This window comes from Sturnus vulgaris, chromosome 2 (genome assembly GCF_052056855.1).
Source record: "Sturnus vulgaris isolate bStuVul1 chromosome 2, bStuVul1.hap1, whole genome shotgun sequence".
NCBI classification, from domain to species: domain Eukaryota; kingdom Metazoa; phylum Chordata; class Aves; order Passeriformes; family Sturnidae; genus Sturnus; species Sturnus vulgaris.
Window position 1 is genome coordinate 39,276,767 of NC_142244.1, and position 22,663 is coordinate 39,299,429.

At 36.6% G+C, this 22,663-nt stretch overlaps 1 protein-coding gene across 6 annotated transcripts in view; it reads right to left on the minus strand.

Annotated features, from left to right (window-relative positions):
- The window catches only part of GRM5 (glutamate metabotropic receptor 5), a 247,122-nt gene that overhangs the window by 131,606 nt on the left and 92,853 nt on the right, over window positions 1-22,663 (minus strand). For all 6 annotated transcript variants that reach the window (XM_088159342.1, XM_088159343.1, XM_088159344.1 and 3 more), the window contains one exon: window positions 6,498-6,747. In XM_088159342.1, the coding sequence (XP_088015468.1) occupies window positions 6,498-6,747 (250 nt within the window). The remainder of the gene's footprint in view (window positions 1-6,497; window positions 6,748-22,663) is intronic.

Below are 22,663 nucleotides of genomic sequence, written 5' to 3' on the forward strand. Positions count from 1 at the left end.
TATTTAATAATACATGTACAATGATACCTGCTTACTTGGGTGACACATTGATGACTGAACAAGAGAACAGAAATAAATGAGTGGGCAGCAGACAGTTGTCTTAGAGGAAACAGCTTTCAGGTGAGGCTGCACCAGACTTTTGCCTGCTGTGGATTGAAGAAAAAGGATCAGACTGTTCATACAGGCTGCAGTTGCACAATTGTACTCTAAAAGTACCTTTTCATCTGCTTATTTTGTACCTGCAGGAGAGAAAATTTATATTGCATTTATCTTCCTGTTTTGTCACAGGTTAGGCAGTAAAAACTATTCTAGATAGAATTTTGTCTGATTAATACTTCCCAGAAGCAGCAGAAATAACCAAAAATTAATCCAGAGCACATTTCAGGTCTACAAAATTTCATATCGCAATTTATTTTACAAGAAGTTCTTCATCAGTTGGACTTCAAAAAATATAGAAAAAGGCATGCTAACCCACCTCACACAGCATACTTTCCAGAAGGAAATCACTACTTCCTTTGCAGTGAGATCTTTCTTTAACCAATGGACACTTTTTAAAATTTCACAAAAGATTTCTTTTTAAACCGTTAAAAAGAACTAATTTCCCTCAGATCATCTATCTTGCTTTAATTTTCCTTCAGCTATAGTTGCCCCTTTTAGTTGCTAATCAGCTTTTTTCCATATATATTGCTGAGTTTCCTATTAGTGAATTACTTTGGGGACTTCCTGGAACTAATGCTTCTCCACATTTTATTCTCCCTCCTTATTCTCATCTCTACTACTTACCTTGTACTTAGCTCATTTGCTGCAACATCTCTTAGAATCAATAACAATTTCCTCCAATCTGTCTCCTCAGGAGCTAACAGGTATCTTATTATGAGAAGTGATTTGTGGTAGAGAATATCACTGTTGTTCTGAGAAGAATGGGCTTTAGTGGTCTTTCTGTCTTGCAGAGCCTCACTTGAATTGTTTGAGATCCTCACACTGCTAGAAGTGGCGTCTTGCCCTTACCCATCTCCATTTGGATATGCTCTGCAGCCATGGCATGCTTCAGAGGCATGGCCTGAGGCATCCCGAGGCACAGACTTCACATATCACAGAACAGAGTGAATCCTGAAAATGCAGGATGTGGTTCTTCATCTCTGCAAGGACATTACAGCATGTAGTCATCAAGTCCTGACTACTTCAAAGAAGATGGAAACACTGAGGGATGCCCTGCAGCTCTAGATTTCCCATTCCTTTGCTGTAGATATTGCAGCCAAGTCACAATTTTATATTATTTCTGTAAGTCCTGGCTAAGTTAAGTATCTACGAGTCATGTAGAGATTAAATCAGACTGATAAATTTTGGCCATGTTTCTTCAGCTGGACAGCTGAAAATCAGAATCAGTCCTAGAGCCTAAGGATATATTTCCATCTCAGATAATTTTTTTTATTCATTGTGTATGATTTTGTCATTTATTGCAACAGAAAGTCTGGATAATATTAATTAACACTTTTTAAAAATCAGATATGATAGTGAATACAGTAGTGAATCTGATACATCATATGAGTACGTGAACGTATGAAGCAAATGGAAGTCACAGTAATTTCTTGAAGATGAATACTGCTTGTGGAATGTCATTTGGAAGCTGGAGACATTGAGCAAGCTGGTTTTATCTCTATATACCTCTACTTTCCCTTTAGAGTCACAGAATCATTAAAGTTGTAAAAGACCTTAAGTATTATCAAGTCCAACCTTTCTCCACTTAACCAATTCCCCAAGTGCCCCATGCACATATTTTGAACACTTCCAGGGATGGTAATTTCACCACTTCCCTGGGCAGGGAATTGTTCCAATGCCTGACCATTCCAATGCCCTTGTCCTTTCCCTTCTCTTTTAGGTAGGAAAAGTCTGACTGTCTTGTACTTTGAATCACAAATTCTTTGCAAAATTTCTTTCTTTTGCTTTTTATGTGTGTGCAATAACTATTTCATAATAATTAACAAATCAACCTGGGGAAGTTCTCTTGTCTAGAAGTAAAAGATGTATAGTGACTGCATCCATGAATCTTAATGTTCTTTTACCACAGAACAGAATACCTATGTCCCAGCTGCTTCTTGGTAATAACCCCTTGGTAACTGCTGTCACCAACACCATGCTGAGTCCCATCCCAAAAGTGTTAACTGATATAAGATAAAATAATTCCAGCAAGCATAAAAAATAATATAATTATTCAATACTGTAGTAGTGTTTTCTGAACCCATTTCATTTAGGACAGTAATAGTCAATATTCAAAATTTCTGTTGCAACTGATAATTTCTATTTTATTATGAAAAATCATGTGACCTAGCATTAAGATACTTAGCCATTCTGAGACAAGTTTTGGAATCCTTGCAAATGAAAGGCATCAAATAAAATTTTCGTTTAGAGAATTATCGCAGACATTTTGTTCAAAGATCAGAAACTAGGGATCAAGAGGAGCAGGATGAAGGTGGGTGTACAAAACAAAACAAAATTTCAGCTGTTGGGTCTGAATATTACAAAAAATGAGGAACAGCTGAAAGGTTGTACCTGAAAATCGAGTACAACCAAGCTGGTTTTATCTACACAATTAATACTCTGTGGTTCCTTCTGAAATCTGTTTCAAAGTTATTCTGTTAAGTGAATGTATGAGTTATTCTCAAATTAATTTATCTGTAAGGGTATCTCCTGGCATATGACCTGTGGATGACAGAAGCAGTGAAGACAAACAGGTGAAGCCTGGTGTCCATATCTCAAGTTGAGTAAAGGTTAAGTTAAAATAACATTTTTTCACACTTGAAAGTCAGCACACTCACCTTTGTATTTGAGTTTAACTCCAATTCTTCAAGACGCATGAGGTAAATATTTGTCAAGCATCTAAAATGTATTCCATTAATCAAAAAGCTCTGGAATGTTACAATCACTAATGACAAGCCACCTTGCATATCTGTCACAGGCAGGCAATGCATTTTCAGACGCTGCATAGTAGATCAAGAGAGGACGGTTTATTGAAAGGTATCTTTTTCCTCCCCGGGGGCTGTATAAGATAATTTATGTGATATGCACTCCCCTTGGCCAATCCATTTTCTGTTTATCTGAGCATAAAACAACTGCTGTGAGAAATCCATAGCCTCCAAAAATCCCAAATTTTGCAAGGTTTTGGATAGAAAATATTAGGGGTGAATTCAAATTAAAAATGGAACACAAAGGAAAGTAAAGAAGAAGTGGAAATGTTAATGTATTTGTGGTTTCCCATAAAGCTACTGTGTGGTTTTGTGACTTTAGTTCTTTCTGTGCATTTGGAAAATAAATGAAATAATTCTCCGCTTAACAAAACAAGAGGGAAGAATTTGTAGGGGAACAAAAAATTATTCATTAGTAAATGGAGTTTTTCTTGTAAGCCCATTGCATTCTAGTGAAAGGCACTTTCACTACACTTGGAATGCCCTTTTATAACCTTCTCATTTGAATGGGCAGCCCAGAGCAACTCCAGGATCAGATGATGAATGAAAATATAAGTCTTATCCTAGTCCATTTTCCTGCATAGCATTGCAAGAAAAATTAATTTTGTGAGCCTTCTTTAATTTCCGATGTAGCTCTTTCCCCTTAGAGCACTCTGAACCATCTGTTCTTCTCAAAATCTTGCCTACTGTCTTTTCTCCCTACAGATGATGTACAAAAAGGTCTCCAATATAATCTGCTTGCATGAGATCTGGATTTGTACTTGTACATCCATTCCAGACTATTGCCTTACATTGTTCTCTACAGAACCAACCAACAACCCTAGCTTCTGATCAACAGTTAAATATTCACAGAGAACAGAGCCGAACAGTTAAACCCAAGAGAACACGCAGTACATCAGGGTCCTGGAAAACAGAGCTTTAAATCCCTACAGGAACTCAAATTATCACTGGACAATGATATCATTGTCTTATACCTCATCTATGTCAACAAGTCTTCTTGAAAGTTCCCTGGGATTTTTCTCTTTTTTTCTCTTGCCTCTGCCTCAAAGCCTAGAGTTTAGCCCATAGGGGAAGGAGAACATTTTTGTAAGAATGAATATTTTTGTGGAACACTATAACTCCACAACTTCCCACACTCTACATATGGTCCTTGCTGCATGGCAGAAATATAAAACACTGCTCTACAGACTAAGGGTGACTCAAAGCCTAACAAAAGTCCTCAGTTGGCAAAACTAGTTAGTTTTTGTTTGTTTACTATTTTGTTTTATTTTTCCCTGGCTTATAGCTGATTTTGATAACAAATTGGAAACAAATCTACTCAAAAATATGGCACCCTCCAAGATCCTTGGAACCTCTGAAGTGCAGAGCCAAATGTAAAGAGACTATATCTCTCTAGCTGTCTTTGTCTAATGCAGCACTTCTCAGCCATTGCCTTGGAATCACTGATAATAGATTAAAAAGACAGAAAAAAACCCCTACACTTTCCTTTTTCTTTCTTTGTAAACGCTTCCAGTCCATGCTGCATTTTTCACAATTAAATTGTGTAACTCTGTCACAGACATGGATACGCCTCAAATGATCAGGTAGAATTAAGGATTTTTGTTTCAATTGGAAAGGCTTAACAGTTTGGGCTTCTAAAAAAAGCTATCACTTTCAATTTACTCAATGGAAGTCATACACTGAATAACAACTTTCTTATAATTACGACAAATACCACTGCAGCTAGAAATAGGTATTTTTCACAAAGAAACAAAACGAAACAAAAAACCCAAACAAAAAATTGAAGCAAAGCCTCAAAGCCTGTTCTCCATAGACCTTGTTTTTTAAAAGAGATAATCTGAATTGCTCTACTCTTATTCACAATCAGCAGTTCCTGAAGTACTTATTCATAAAAGCATCTGAGAGGGCTAAATTTAGCAATATTGTACATAAATCCCATATAAAATTATGTACAGTGTGGAGTCTGGAGTAGTTAAGGGCCAACATATTTTTTGAAAACAATGCTTATGTGCTTCAATATTTGGATACTGCTGCACATAGTTGACAATTTCTTGTATTTAGGACAGAAGAAGATAGCAAACATGCTATGGCACCAGATTCAGCTAGAGATAGTGGAGGTAGTATTTGCTCCAATCTACTCTAAACAACTGACAAGTAGGTTTTTCCATCAAATGTAGTGATCAAAAGAGTAATTGTACAAGCCCTTTGCTAGACTATGGTTTCTCTGAGCTACTTGAAATATGCACATTACAAACAAGGTCTTGTTTTGCTTTTGATTAACTGTGGAGAGAATTCTGATGGCTACATGGAAATATCTAAATTATAGACATCTAAAAATGTTTAGGTGGATCTCACCTTGAGGACTGTGGTCCATTTGAGTGTCTGTCCAGAGCAGGACCAAGACAGTCTATGGAAGTCCCTACAGATAAAATGTATTTGAAAAGAAGGGTGGAGACAGTTGCCATGTACCAGAGAAAGAATTAAGAAATTCCAATCTGAAAACGCCAAAATGTAGGCTGATGTCAAAGAGTTAGGGCAGAGACAAGAGCCCCCATTGTTGCCTGTTTGCTTTCCCCTTTGCCCAAGGAGGAAGGGCAGCTGTTGTAACAGGGCAGATTAGGAACAGAGGCTGGTGTCATACCAGTTGGACAGATTCAGTCTCCCAGCTGCCAATACAGTCCTTGGAAGTTTCCCTGGAAGTCTTACCATGACTTCTGGTTTCACTGACTCCATTTTACTTGTGTTTCTGTAACGTTCATGCTTGGGACAACAACAGGTCATCCTTCTAATAGCACTGAAAAGGTGGTGAGTTACATTAGTTGACTCCCAGTATACTCCATTTTGTTTTCAATACGTCATTTTTTCCTGTCTTTTTTAGGATCCACTTGTAAGGGGAAAATGTAAAGATCCCTTTAGGTTCAGATCATTAACTTATTTCTCTGCTTATGAGCCCGGGATCTTTTCCTTTATGTTGAACACACACTAAGTAACTTTTCCTTTTTTCCTTAGGAAAGGAAACACTGATATCAATGAGCTAAGATAAAGGATTATCTGTATATTGCCCTTAGGACAGTATGCACATCAGCACATTGGCTCAGAAAGAAAAGGTGATATTTAACAAACTTTTTTTCAGGGAGTGCTGTTTCAGGTACAGCCAGAGGCCACATCAGTAATTCTTAACACAGAGTTACTGGAATGAGACACAGCTGCAGGCTGTATATGCACACAATGCATTTTAAACTGTAGTGGACAAAACAGGTGGGGTAGATCAAAGGCTTGTGTAACAGCTTTTCCTTACACGTTGCTGCTAAGAGTGGCCAAGCAGGCTTGTGTTTGCCTGGCATGTCATGAGAATGATGCATGTCTTTGTTGAGGTTGTACTGCTATGACACAGCTGACATTTCTTCCTATCTTTTAGATATGAAGAGGTATAGGAAAGGCATTGAGTCTGTGCTTCATGTGCTTCATGCCCAGAAAACTGGGCCATTTTAATTTTTTTTTGCTTGCTGGCTATAACTGCACATTACTACTCACCTGCCTAGCAGCAAAAACTCTCCAGCAAGTCCCAGGCGCCTCATAGCCATCAAGAGGCCTCTCACAGTCATGCCTTCACAGAAGCAGGCGACCACTCTTGCCTTGGGCAGGTGGCTCCGAAGCTTTCGCAGCAGCTTGTCAAAGCTCTGCTCACCAGCATTGCTGTAGATCTTGTAGGAGTGTGCAATGCAGATCCCTTCCTTGGCTGCCATATCTTTGAAAGCTTCCATTCCACTTTCACCATAGTTTCCTGAATACAAACAGAAACACAAATGCACATATTAAAATCTACAGCAGCTTTTTTTCTTTTGGATCATCAGATACTTTAAATGTGTTACGTATCTGCAGAGAGATCACTGTGCCAATCTTAACAATATCACTTTAAGCTTTTAATGAACCAATTTTCAAGACGAGGTCAACACATTTTCCTAGAAAATTCACTACTCTTCAATAGACTGCATCTCTGCTTAAACCAAATGCTGTTTTATACCTCAGTACCTGTGAGGATCTGGTCCATAATGTGTATAACAATATATATACAAATGACTATCTCTTCTGACTGATTCTCTTAAACTGACTAAATGTGGCCAAATGCTCTATGATTCACTTCAGTAAATTAAAAAATATAGTTGAGAATTAATTTTTAGGTGTAACATTTTACATATATGCTAGAAAAAGCTCATAACATCACCTAATTCATAATGCAATCTGAAAAGTAATATTTTTTTAGTTAGAGTGAACAAGTAATATTTATTTTGTTGAAGGAAAAGCTTTTACTGGAGAATGAATGATAAAATTGAGGATTACCATTACAGGGATCACTAGAGCACAGATTAGCTCAATGTGCTTTAATATTTTTTCAGGTTTTTTTCCTGTTTGTTTGTTCTGAATTAAATTTCTACCAGTGGGAAAACCTTCATATTTTCTTTCAATATCTTCTTCCTCTGTGAGGATAAACTGGTAATAGATATTAACAGACCTTTTTTTCCTTAATTCTGTCTCACCACAGAAGCTTTCTTCACTGCCAGGCCTACATAAAAGGCACAGTGCTTGAACAGTGGATGTACTGATACCACTGACAGTCATCCTGACCAGGATTGTGTGTCTGGTTCCCTGTGCTCCTCCATCTGGCTGTTGAAATCTGTTTCATGTCTCATTTAAATAAAAAGGCCTCTAGGGCAGGAAATCTTTCTCAGAAGTAATGTCTTAGACCCTCAGTAATATTCCACAGAAATATAATCGGTTAATTAATTAATACAATTGTGAGTGTAAAGTAATGATGTTGCAGGAAACTGCTGATCCTTCAAAAATTTATTAGCTTGTAAATGGAAGAATCTGTAAGAAAAATTCTCTCACCAGCAGAATTGCAAGTACATAGGAGCACTGACAGTGAAAATGTATGTGAAGCAGTGAGGATCAGACTTGGATTTGGACTGTCATCTCTTTTTTTTTAGTTTGGACATTGGAGCCATCAAACATTCATCTTGCTCACCTGGGGAGTCATCCCTATCACTCTGGTGCTACAGCTCAGAGGCTTTGTTACACTCAGCACTGAATATGAATGTAAAAACAGTGCTCAGTTTTAGGATCTTACCATCCAAATAGTCAAAAGAGGCAAAGAACGAGAAGACAGGAAGTAACATCTTTTCTCATCAGGAGTGAATCACTGAGACCTTGAGACCATTAAATTTCCAAATTGCACGCAACCAGAATGACAACCTGAATGCAGGTCTCTCTACCTAAAGGGACTTTCATTTTCTTCCTTGCTGTGATTAGGCCTAATGGAAACCACATTACCATGCAAATTGTGCCTGGACAAAATATCATTTAAACTCAGTTGTTGCAGTGCTTTCTGAGAGTAGTAAATCAGGAGTCCAGTGCTTGCCCCTGTGTCATGCCCTTAGGGCAGACTGTGTTTCCTGTGGTACATGAGCATCAAGTGATTCCCATGAGATGCTGCAACAGTTCAGCTAGAGGTCAAAACCATGGTGTCTCATGAAATATGTATTATAGCTGCCAAAGTCAGCCTGAAGGAAAAATGGGGGTCAGTCATATTTAACTCCCAGAAGACTCAGAGGCCTTAAAAATAAAATTAGGCCATCTGACAGGAAATAAACTACTTTGTCTAAAATTATTCTCATTTAGTTACCTAAATGTTCTAAATGTACTAAATGTTCTATGTCAATTTTTCAAACAGAAAATAAAAAGAACAAGGAAACATTGTCAATCTTTGCCATAGAAGATGAAAGTTTGAGGAAAAACTGTGTATCTCAATGTGCTGGTTTCAGTTGTGGTAGAGTTAATTTTCTTCACAGTGGTTAGTACAGTACTATCTTTTGGATTTGTGCTGAGCACAGGATTGATAATGTAGAATTTTTTTTTGTTTTTGCTGAGCAGTGCTTACACAGAGACAAGGCCTTTCCTACTTTTCATGCTCTCATGCTGGTAAGGGAGTTGGGAGTGCATGGGAGGCTGGGAGGAGGCACAGCTGGGACAGGTGACCCCAGCTGATCAAAGGGATATTCCAGGCAGCATGCTCAGTACACAAAGTTCAGAGAAGAAGGGAGGTGTTTAGAGTGATGGTGTTTGTCTTCCAAATCACCATGATATGTGATGGGGCCCTGGTCTCCTGGAGACAGCTGAACACCTCATGGAAAGCAGTGATATAATTCCTTGTTTTATTTGTGTGCACGGCTCTTGCTTTACCTATTAAACTGTCTTTATCTTAAACCATGGGTTATTTAGCTTTCACCTTTCTGACTCTCCCCCTGATCCTGCTGGTAGGGGAGTGAGTGAGTGGCCACCTGGTGCTTTGTTGCTAAAAGTTAAATTATGATATCCAAATGCATTGAAATTCTGAAGATCTCATCCTCTGTCAAAAAATTCTTAGTGGAAAATTCCCAGCCAGGTCTAGTTGATTTACAGAACTTCTGTGTTCCAAATACTGCAGTATTTGTTTGAAAGTGTTATAAGCATTCAAACTGTTATCCTGAGGCTTGGTATAAAGTTGAGAATGGGTTTAATTGCAGTACTGAAAAACAGCAGGTCTTTTAGAGAACACAAAGTGCATTAACTCTTTTCCAATGAAATAAAGTCTGCTAGAGCCCAAACACCATGGTTTGATTCAGCATCAAGACAGGGAGATTTGATGAAACCATACAGAAAGTTATGTGTCATCCAAAATCATAGGAAACATGTTAAACTACCAAGGGTACTTAGGAAAATGCTATGTTCTTAACATTTGGAAGAAAATACATCCTGGCAGTCCAAATCTGAGAGTCATGGAGGTCTCCAGCTGGGAAAACTACAGCTCTATGACATGAGCTCAAGGGAGATTTGATGAAAACAGAAAGCAGCTTTGCTTCAAGACACTCACACAAATACACCAGTGGTGCTCTTGCCTTGCTAGTTAAACTCTATGCAATTAATTATTCATAGTGAATTCTCCTGTTGTGCAAGTGATTTGACGAGGTATGTGTATCTCATATGAGCTATAGTGTGAGGATAATGAAAGCTTCTTGATGGAGAAAGAAAAACCTTTTCTGTTAAATTTTTTTGCATGGTATATTAGAAAAATTTCTTCTGGGCTCTCTTTCTGAATAAAACATGTATATGCATAAACATATACATGTAACATTGAAGGAATGAGAGTGGAAAAGCAGGTAAGGTACATTCTGTCATTTCCTTGAGGATGAGATGTAAGGTTCACAGTAGAAGAGGATCTCCTTGCTTTCTGTATGGAATTGGCCTCCTCAAGGACGTGATTCTTCTGTATACCTATAGCAGTACTACCAAAACTGCCACAGCAAGAGCAAGTTTCCACCAATGGGGAAGTTCCCATTGTTCAGCCAAGTTTATGACAGAGGAAAAAATATACAGGGGCTTCAGGATTTGCACACATGGATTGACAATGGTAATGTCTTACACAGTTTGTAGTTTCACTTCCAAGTGAAAATTAATTCAGAACTCCTAAGCTGGAAACAAGCTAACATTCTTCAGTGAGTACCATCTGATGGAAGTAGCCTACATCCTGGGAATTTATCCACGTTTATCCATGTTTATTTTGTTTCCACTTCTAACTTTAAAGAAAATTCTGAAGAAAATGTTCAACAGAAGGGAGGGATTGATTTACTTTTGCTCGCCTAACTCCAGTTCATCGGAAAAGCCTCCACAAACAACACAAGCTGGAGCTCGAGTACAGTCAATTTAAATTCAGCTCCTCTTGCCCCAAAAACTCTATTTCAAGTATTTGGAAACTGACATCTTTTACTGCAATTGGCTCTGCTGGAGGAGGTATCACAGCTTTTTGGTTGATATTCCTGTCCTCTTGAAACTTTGTCTGTGGTACTGTAATCAGAGCTATTAGCAGTATATGACTTTTGTAAATGTGTCTTCTTGGCAACAAGTGGCAACTGGGTTCTTTTAAAATACTAGCCTGGATCCTGCATGTTACCTACCTGAACGTCTGGCCCTAAGCCCAGTCAAAAGCTACTCCCATATGGCTCTTCATGTTTTTTTAAAAAACCAATTACATCATCATGCAAAAGACTTATCCCTGCTGCAGGGTTGGAATTTTGTTCAAAACTCAAGCATATGCGTTCCCACCTACAGTCCAACTATAACAATCTGTTGGTTCCACTTCCCATGAATCAGTACTAGAAACTATTAAGAAGGTTATAAAGAACAGATTGTGCTTTTTTTCCAAATGAAGCTTAATATAGTACAGCACATAATAATACTTCAATCTGATAGAAAAGGGTCAGGCAAACTGCAGGCAGCTCTTGCTTCCCCTCCTGCCCAGCAATTGAGCCAATTAAACTACCTAATCATAAACTATTAGGATCTTATGTGCATTACAGAGAGAAAAAAAAATTATTCAAATAATTGGCAAAATGTACTGACATCTGCTATATAATATTAAAGGTTATCAATAGGATGTGGAAAGTCTCTACTGCCAAATGGAAGAACAAACTACGTTTTCTCCTGCCCAGGAACTTTTGGGATGTCATGTATGCCTTTATGCATAAAAGAGCTTTTTATGTCAATAGCTGTACATACAAATTTTTATCAGATAGTCCTTTTGTTTAAGAGATTTTCAGTGACCATAGATGAGCATCAAACTTTAGGGGAGATTTAAGATGTAGGATTGTTTCTGGCAGATCACAGTGAAAATTCACAAAAGCAAAAGTAGAGGAGCCTTGAGTGAAACAGAAGAAATGCATTATGTCATTCATTAGGCTGGTAATAATCGTACCTGTCACAAAGTATATTTATTTAAGCAAAAATCCTCTCATTTTTCTAGACAAGGAAGAGAAAACCAGAATAATATTCTATGCTGTATCTGAGCCATGGAAAAAAAGTCAAGTCAGGTTAAAATTTGCAGCATGTGTTTTGCAAGAAATAAAGAGAATACAGAGCTTCATTTTCCACTAGTTTCCATTTACACCAAAAGGATGAACTTTGACAGAAATATGAAAAAAGAAGATATAGCTTTGGTATAATTTTGAAAATGCACGTGGGAGTAATACAGTATATTTATGAAAGGCAACATGTTGGTTGATTAGCAGGCTGATCTTCCCAAAAGTTGAGGATATGGGGGTGGTTCCCAAATGGAAATGTTATAGCTGTCTTTGACTGTTACAATTCAAATTAATCATGGAAAAACATCAATAGTACCTGCTACTACCTGCTAGATATTTTCCAGATTTTACTCTTGTGACTATGGGTCTTTTAAAATACCTCACTACCAAGAATAGGGGCATAAACCAGGTCCTTTAAGCAGCTGGAGCAACCACATGCCACTGATATAACATGATCAAAATCACAGCCTTCTGTGTAGTTATGTCTGCAAATAGAACATCACAATAGAGTGATATTTTATTCTAAAGAGTACAAACCAAATTAAATCAAAACACATATGCCTGAAATTCTGGAGTTGTCTATGTGTGTTTTAAAAAAGAAAGAAAACCCAAGATATTTTAATTTGATCCAAATACTTTATTTAAATGATTTTTAAATGGGATTTCAGTTTATATATTAAATATATATGTGGAAAACCATAAAAAATAATAAAAAAAAAAGTTCATTTTGAAAACAACCTATTAAAAAAACTTAAACTAGAATAGTTCCTCCAAATATATTCCACGTAAATATTTCCATCTAGACTTTTTTACTTAATAATCACTTGGAGACTGAGCTGTTCCACTTCAATCATCTTGAGTATTAGATAGTAACTTCAAGACCTTTGGACTCTTTCCTCATAAAACATTAAACATGAAAATCTGAATTTCATGAAAAAAAAGGATAAATATGTAAACACTTTTGTATGGACAGAAGGTTTCTCCAAATAAATTATTTCTCTAGTGAAGCAGACAGGGATTGTTGGCTGGGCTTGGAGAAACCTTCTCTGTGCCCTGCTTGGCAAAGGAGTGGCACAGAACAAAAATTCCATAATAGATTAAATTAGGAATGCTACTTACTCCATCCTTAAAATTGCTATACTTGCCTTCTGGAAGCACAGACAGTCTCAAAGTGATTCAGAGAACAAAATGTAGCATCTGAGGCTTATAGGGGACATAACCACTGGTGGCTGCAGTTGGGACTCTATCTTTAGCTGTCCATATGACAATGGAGAATCATTTACATCTTTTCTTGGCTGTTAATTGTATCTGTTCAAACTGAAAGCTCTTCAAACAGCATTTATTTATTACCAAGTACTCATCAACCTCAGACTCAAAAGGGTTGTCTATGTCCCTATATATTGCCTCCTACTATTCAAGGTGCGTCAATATAAAGAAACATTAGTTACCGTGATATCATGCGAGCTATGAAACTAATTTCTTTTTCTGTCAAGAGTTTGGAGGTTTTTAGTTTTCTACATTTGAGGACTTGAAATATTTTCACAATCACAAAAATGTTAGGTAAACAAAGCCCCACCCCGATCTTCTTAAAACTTAATCCACTGAAATAAAATGTGGAAATTATAGTATTTCATTCAGATATTGATCATTTTATTTGATAAAATGAAATATATTGACTAATATTGCTTTCTGCAATGTAAAATAAAATCAAACATACATTTTGAACCAGGAAACTATTTTTTATTTCTAAAGTAATTAGTTGAAATATATGAACATTTAAATACAAATTTAACATGTTTAATTAGGAAAATAATTAACTCTTTTCTGTGAGGTTGTTTCAGCTACTAGGTATTTTCTGACTAGAAGTTCTCATCCACACATAACTGTGCTTAATGAATTTAAACAAATCTGTTCATTATCTCCTCATCTAAGAGAGCTCATAAGTATCATTTTGATATCAAAGTCGCTTCTCTCTCATCTCCTCTGAGCTATTTTGAAATAATAAATTAAATTCTCAAGATAATGATGACCTAGTTTCACAGTTTAATGCACCCCTCTTTTATTTATTTTTAAATTATCACCTCATGACTTTGAAAGACAAACTCATTTAAGCATTGCTGTTATGTGAGCAGAGGGAACAGTGTGGAAACAGCCTTTTCTGTATGCTTCCTTTGATCTCTCCTGCAGACTGGAATGTCTGCAGCTTTGTGGCTCTTGCCCACTGAGCAATGTTTGAAGTCCTACGTGATGCTAATGTCTACTAGAGGATTTAATGTCTGACAGCTCTTGCAGAGACACGCTGCCATGTCTGACTGCTCTCCTTGTTTTCAGACTGGAGACATTAAGATTTTTCTGTACTTTCTGTTTGGGAAATAGCTCCTTCTATCTACCTGACTCTAAGACATTTCCATTAATAAAAGAGCAGTTCCTAGTGGACTCCAGGGATGCTCAACTTTTCTTATATTTTCCTTCAGGGTTATACTTTTCATTTTTTGTTTGGTTTTCAGATAGAAACGAGAACACCTGAGACTGACAGCATTGGACTGCAGGCTGTTTCTTCCAGGAGACAAAAGCTAAGACAGAAAGGAGAGGACTTTGCAGTGGGAACTCTTCGGTCTATGATTCTGTATCCTTCATTGTGGGTGTAGTGAATTCCCAAGGAGTTCAGCTGCCTGGGGTTTATTCACTGGCATTTCTACCTAGTCCCAGTTCTAATTTAGGCTATCAATTATTATATTTCTCAAAAGAGTTGGTCCGTTCTACAAATGAGCAACATTAAACTTCTGTAAATTCACAAACTAGAACACAACTCCATGTAATATTAATTCTTAACTCTGCTATGTTTTGCATCTGGTCTTTTCTGAAATACTCATGATGTCCTAATTTGCTGATGCAGTAGGTGAACAATACCAGAAGTCATCCAGCGAAAGGAAGAACAATTCAGAGATTATTAGATTCCGAAGGCCTTCAATTAATCTTGAGTTTTCGCTAAGTGCTTTCCTCTCTACCCTCTGTCCTCATATGTGAAATGAAGGTAAAAATGTTTCCCTGATGGTGGTGGTGCAAGAATAAACACATTGTGGAAAATTCAGACAACTGCAGTAAAAGAGCACCATCTGTATTTGTCAGACTTAATGAAACATGGCAGTTTTGCCTCACAAAAACTCACTTTTGCTTTGTTGTAATAATGATCACATCATGTTTATTGTAGTAAAAATCACTGTTTGCCTAACATTCATTTAAAAAACAACGCCTTAAATTTCCCAACAGTAATTGAAGATGATGGCAAGGCTGCTCCAAAAAGTACACCTTATTTTCACTCTAAATGATTATGCGCATTCATATTCAGAACCTCCATTTGGGAGGAGTGAGTTTTGTAACTTTCTCAGTATGAACTTGGAGAACAGAGAGGTCTATCAGGAGTCCATGAATATTTAATACAGTAACTGGAAGGTAGGTCTGTTGACTGTATTTTCTGGGAGTGCTTGTCAAAAGGGTTTAAAGGAGGAAATATGAAATTTCTTGGGGTATATTTATAATTCTAAGAGTGTACTGTGAAGGATGAGAAAATAAATACTGTGGGACCAGCTACTTTCTTGCAGATGTTCTCATTTCAGAGACATATTGGATAATTGTTGCCTCTTGGTGGATAACAAATATTCTTACAAGAATATTTGGAAAATGTATTTGAGTTTGTTGGGGTACAGGTGTTTTTTGAAATGTACCTTCACACGATATCACTAGGACACTATGATCCTAAACTTTGGGATGCAGAAACTGAAGAAGGAGAAAATAGAACAGGGCTGAAGTCAAGAATATGATCTTCTTCACTATGTGGGTGACTGTGCACTGGAACAGATTGTCCAGAGAGGTTGTAGAGTCTCCCTCACTGCAGATATTCAAAAACCATCTGGACACAATCCTGTGCCATGAGCTCTGGGATGGCCCTGCTTGAGCAGGGAAGTTGGACCAGATGACCCACTGTGGTCCCTTTCAACCTTACCCATCCCATGATTTTGTATTTGCTGCATTTCAGACTAAGCTGCCCTATAGCAGAAGCACAATTAATTACTAAAAATTGCATAATCATTTCTGGTTTACAAGCTGTAACAGTAGTGGAGTTTTCATGGCTACCTTGAACAATCTATCTAAAGACAAACTAGTCTTTTTCTAAGTTTTTCTTCCTTGGTTCTTAACCTATTTTTCTGTATTCTCTTTGAATTTGACCTATTAAATATTTTCTATCAAATATGAGAATAACTTCTCAAATTGATATTTTCAGAAGCTCTCAACTGTTTGTAAGACAATCACCATGTGTCTGCTTAATTTTTTAAAGATTAAACAAGTCCAGTATTCTGGCTTTCTTGTGGGTGTTTGCCAATTAGTTTATATTGTCCACATGGGATAGTGTGTAGGTTTTTTCAAGATATGGTACTTTCTCATCTTGCACTTTGCCTGGGCAGAGTAGAATTGAAAGACTATTCCATGCCTCAAAAACTCATTACCTCTTTGTGCATTTTCAATAGGATATTTACCTTATTTAAAAATGGAATGACTCTGTTGACTCAAATATAACTTGTGATCCATTTCAATTATCTAGATCTTGTTTTCTGCAGAATTGCTTCTCAGTCAGCCATTCTTCATCCAATATTTAAGCATTAGAATATTCTGTTCTAGGAGCACTGTCATCCAACATGATACTCTTTACAGATTTAATAACCATACTCTGTTTATTATCATTCAAATCACTGGACATATAATTAAAAATGGAATCAAAGCAGATCTGTGAGAAGGCCATTGAGCTTATGTCTCCTGTTGCAAAGTGAGAAATACAGTTTGAACAATGATTTAAGTTCGGTTTTACACCTAACATAGGGAAGTTAGATTCATAGTCTCTCAGTATATGGTTTCATGATAAAGTCACTCATTCCACACAAACGTTCTGAACTGGATACTAGGTTGGCTTGATATGATTTATTTTTAAGAATACATTATCGCTGTTTTATGACACCAGAAGGAATGTCCTAATTTTTTATAAAAAAAAATTTATTTTTTGCAGAAGTGAAATATGGTTGGTAGTGTTACCTCATTTCAGTTTTTTGGGAGGTTATGCACCTCAGATAGGTTTTACCTAAGAGGGCATTAAAAATATATGCAATTATTCCAGAGTGCTGAGGTCCCCTAGGAGGACACAGAGTAAAAGCCTTTTGGCCTAAGTGATCAGAGAATCTGAAGCTCTTTTTGACTGCAGGTCAAGTTTGAATGAGATGGCCTCATGTGATGTGTTAACACTGTCATCCATCATATTAGCTTTTTCCTTAATGATCTGAAAAGGTAGTAAACAATGTTAATGAAATTTGCAAATGGTTTTAACACATCCACAACGCTGAGGATGTCAGGCAGGACACAGAAACATTGTAAAGTTTTCTAAAGATATTGTTGAATTGACTAGAAATTGGGCAAAAGAAAATGTTCTTTGTCACAGTTAAACCAACAGTTCTGGGAAAATTAGCAAAAAGATTAAAAATTGATCTATAAAGCATTCTTTCCTGTAATGCTAAAGCAAAATATTTTAATGATTTGAATAGTTTGTAGTCTTTTTCTTTAGAGAATTTCCATTTGCTAAGAATAAAAAAAAAAATTACTTTTCCTTCAGAGCTGCAATTAAAAAAAAATCAAGATATTAGAAATTGTATTCCCAACAATGTCTGAGGTTAATTTTTATCTCATTCCAGAACAGACATATACTTCTAAAAGAGGTAGAAATATCACTAGTATTACATTCCTTTCAGACATATCCATAAGACACAACTAGGTCCAAAAGGCTGTGGCAGGAGATCTTCCCTGTGTGATTTTACAAATTAATTGTAAATCTAAACCTGCCTAGACTTAGTTTAATTAAAACTGTAACTAAGGAGTGCACAGAAAGAAGAAGCAGGAAAGAGACTGAGATATCAAATTTTGGGGGTTTTTTTCTGTCCATATTTAAAGCTTCCTCAAAACTTCATTTTTATTTTTACCTATTCAAATACACCAACTTACAAGGCTCTAACAAACTGCATGGACCTGTTTAAAGACCTGAAATTACATTTAGTGGCAGTGTTCATCAACAGTGAAGTACTTCATTATAAAATCTCTTTTATGAAAAAACACCTGGATAAATATCAGGAGAAGGGAGAAAAATAAAATTAAAATTATGAAAGAACAAAACAAAACTAACCTTAGACTCTGGATTTACTTTTTTTATTTAAGTACTATATACAAAAGGATGACAACTTTCTTCATGATTTTAGCCTCAGGTTAAATTTCATCTGAGATCCCTATTAAGTGCAAAGCTCAAGGCTGACTGGGGAAGCAAAAGTCCTTTTCATCAGGCATACACTAGGCACATTGTATAGACTTCAGATATTAATGCAGATCATAAAAATCAACCCACACCACAGGAGCAGTTGATTTTCAGAAATGTCTGACCATGGTGTACTGTAACCGGCAGTGTCTATATGATATAATAACCAAAGAAAATTTCTCCTGCAAAGGTGGTACAGACACTGGTGCCATCTGTACCAGTCAGAAAGAAATAAGACAGAAAGGGGATGAGGAGAATTTTTAAAATATATTACTTTGTAGATAAAGCAAAGTATTGAGTAGGCAGATAGATAGACTGGTACGTATACCTATAAATGGTATATTAGCAGTTATTATGATTATAAACTCAGCTAGTACTAAATATTGTTTGCAGGCCCCTGCTCAGATCTTGACCTCACCATGTTAAGCATGACACAAAGTCAGGGTAAGAGAGCACCTTTTCTAAAACATATAATTCTATTTATACAAGAAAAGCAAAGAATGAGAATGGAAATAAAGTCACGTTAAGATAAAAAAAAAAGTACTTGCAAAATGTCAGGCATCTGATTATTTATAAAGGAAGGTTAGATAAATTTACCACTATAACACTTGCTAATTGTGATCTTAACCCTGGGATTTGAGTCCTCCTCCTGGGCACTGCCTTTCTTCCATTCATAGCAAATAGAGTGGAACCAGGAACGGCAGGAGATGATATACCTACCTATCTCACACATCTTTCCGTTTTGGTTTTTTTTTTTGATAGATGAGGTGACTAGAGTTGCAGAGTGCATAATTTGGTTAACTTAGTTGCCTTTTTTTCAGATATCCAAAGAAACCCATCCGAAACATGCAAAATCATAGATTCATAAATCATGGAGTGGTTTGAGTTGGAAGGGATCTTCAAAGCTCATCTAGTCCACATACTGTAGGAAACTGAGCCAGAAAAGGAATCAAATACTAGATTTAGGAAATTTTATACTATTAGGTTCCAGTGAAATAACTGGGTTATTTAGAAAGTCTTTGCATCTATTGGGAAACCTCTCCTCCCACATTTCTGTGAGATTTTTGGTTCCGCTGGCTGATTTTACATCAAGGGAAATGAAATAGAAATTTAAAATTCTTCCAAAAAATATTTTGTAAACTGTAGGGGATAGAGAACTTTCTTTTTCATCTTTTAGATGCCTCAGCACCAGCTGTGAAAATTTAGCATATTTGTTATAGAGTGGCTGGTATGCCTTTCATTATTTGCATTACAGCCAAAACTGTTGACTCCTGACTAGCTGGACCATTGGAATATTATGTAATCCTCCATAATTTGAAACTGATGACTCAGAAAAGCTAGCTACTCTTCATTTTAAGCAGCTAGGGCAGATGCCTGTTGACTTCCTAGTCCTTTACAACCATGTGTTGAGATCCTAAGCCCCAGTTAACCATTGCTCCATTCAAGTAACTGCAGCATGACCAGCCCAGCTCTAGGTGATGTTAGACAGTGCAAACAAAGGTTTACCACAAAGACAGACAGAATCTCCATACCTGAGGTGCATAGCAAAATTTCACCTTGGATCCTTCCCAGGAGTTAGTTACATCTAAAGCTTGTTTTCCCTTCTTATTTGAGGACAAGATGAACTCATCACTTTCCTTAGCAATTTGCCCTCACTGATATGTCTGATATGTTTAAGACATATCTGTCTTAAACAGGTATGTCTCCAATAGCTTTTACATTGTCTTCATAGCAATAGTAATGTTCGTGTCAAATTCAAGGAAATACTAGTTAAAAAGCAGATCAGTTCTTGTGGCAAGCTTCTCTGATTTTTCAGACCTCTTTGCATTTCTATTACCTCATCAGCTGTAATGCTCTGTTTGCTTAAAAAAAGGCCACAGTGGTGTGGAATGTTGATGTTATAAAATGTACCAGCACTTGAGAGTGAGCAGAGGAGCCACTGAACACACCACAGATGAGTGCTCAAATAGAAAGAGTAATGGACCACAATGAGCAGGTATCACAGTATGTTAATCTCAGTGTAAAGTAGATTTGACTCTAAGGAATGATGTTCCTGCTTGGACCAGATTCCAGAATTAGTGCAGAAAGCAGCAAGCTCTCTGATCTGCTGCCAGGTCATCAGGCACTGGCTTGAACAGATGCTCCTTATGGAATTTATTGTATGAAAGAAGGAACACGAGTTAATCTGATTTACAAGGTTATGCATAATATTTCTGCACCACAGATTTCCAATTTGTTATTAGCAAACAGCTTTAATTCTCCGATAAATACATTTGAGAAGATTTGCACTGGGCTTTGTTGGTATGTACATGAAAAACTGCTTTGCAAAGATCCCTATCCCCACAGCATGTGTATGATTTGTAATTCTGGAAAATACATGAATAATGGAGGCAATTTTAACCAAAGTCTGCAATGAGCTGTAAAAATTAGAAAAAATAACATTAACGAGACTGGCAGGTGGAAATCTGCAATGATGCCTGATCTCCAAATGATCTCCAAATGAGAGGTCCTCCCTATATGTATTCCTGTGTTAGTGGACTCCTGAATGTTTGTCAGCTTTTCATTACTATGTATTGCAGCATTAAAGACAGGATTTGCTTTTCGGTATTGTTCCTGCATAAAACTTAACAATGTTATGCTGATTTTCTCTCAGTACAGCAGTTTAAGACAGAAAATTCTGATTGAAGTTCTTCAAACTTCTCTGTCTTTTCAGGATATTTTTGTGGTGTATGAAAGAAAAAATCAAATTCTACTTTTTTTGGCATTTTTTTACAATCTTTTTTCTTATTTACCTATTAAATACTATGTGCTTTACATTATTTATTTAGGTATCTGCCAATATCTTTGTTGTTCCCATTTTACCTGTAATATACAATTATGTGACAATACCCTGCTTGGCAACCAAGTCTATTTGCTTTCAATGCTTCTCTCCTTTCAGAAATATTAGATATTCAAACCTTCCCATGAAATTTCCAAGTTGATTTTCAGCATCTGTAGGTTTCAAACAGCAAAGTTCTGCTGTGAACATCTCAATGTTATCTTTCATAACAAAAGAAACACATTTTTTTATGTTTTTACAGAATTAGTTATTTGCTTTTGGTTAAAGCAAATTCTTCAGAATTCTCTTTAGGAAGAGCAAAAATGCAGGGAGTAATTTTTTTTTCTCTAAAGTTTAATAAAATCAATTTATTAGTAAGGTCTACAGTTCAAATCATGCCTTTAACCTGATGTTCAGGTAATAACCAGGAGCACATCTGTAGTGGTGTCTTGTCCAAAAAAAGCTACAGTATGCTGTCACTTGAACATGGCATCTTGTGTTCTCATCTTTCTCTAAAGCACAGAACCTGGACCTGTGATATAAGGGAGATAGCAAAGTGCCTCCAGCATTCTGAGATATGGCAGAAAATAGTCAAATTGTACTCACAACTAAGTACCCAGGGAATATCAAGAGGACAAATGAGGATTTTGGTGCCTTGAGGAAGATTTTAGTTTGTGTCTGTGGAAAGTGTGGTCAGTATCATCTGTTGCAACTAGATCTTGATTAATGTCCAGAGAACCCAGTGACACCATTCCCTCTTTGCTGCCATTCACGACTGCTTTGCCATTATCTGCTTCACTCTAATGAACAGAAGACAGAAGCAAAGCAGCATGATCCATTGTACTAATTGCTGTAAAAAAGAAAGAGGTTTTCAGTTTCAAAATGTTCAAAAATGTGATAGAAGAGAAAGATACAATGGTTTAAAAACATGAAAAGGAGTGGGAGATGTGAGAAATCAAATATGTTTTGCATAGAAATCAGAATTTCTACCAGGCAAATTCTCCCTGCAAACAGAGAAGACTGGGGTGTGCCAGAATGTTCACTTTTTTTTCTTAACCTTAGCATTGGTTAGCGATTTTCCATCCAAATAATGCAGCTTCCAGAGTCCAGTCCACACAGAGGAATAAGACATTCCAAATTATCACTTATGTGGGCCATAAAAAAACCCGTTAATTTTAATTTTGAGTAGGCTGAAAACACATAAATCCCATGAGGACATGAATGTTTATTTAGGTTGAAAAGCTAATGGGGTTTTGCTCCAACTTCATTTATTTAATGTTCCTCAAGAACCTTTGGCCCTTACTCATGCTGTTGTAAGCATCAACAGGACGCTAAAAGAAAATATGACAAAGCTGAGTAAAATTATCAGAATAAAATTAAAATATTCTTGAAATGAAACAAGACTTACTCAAACTAGAGACAAAATAGATCTAAAACAAAAGACATATATAAGACATATATAAGACAAAAAAAGTACACCAAGGAACATGGAAGCTGAATTAAACATGAGGAAAACAATACTAACTCTATTTCCCCAAATTCATAATAATTAGTAGTAATAACTTTCCTTTTTATCGAATGATTCATCAATGGATCTCTGAGTGCTAGTTAAAAATAAATGTTCGTATTTCCTCATGCTCTC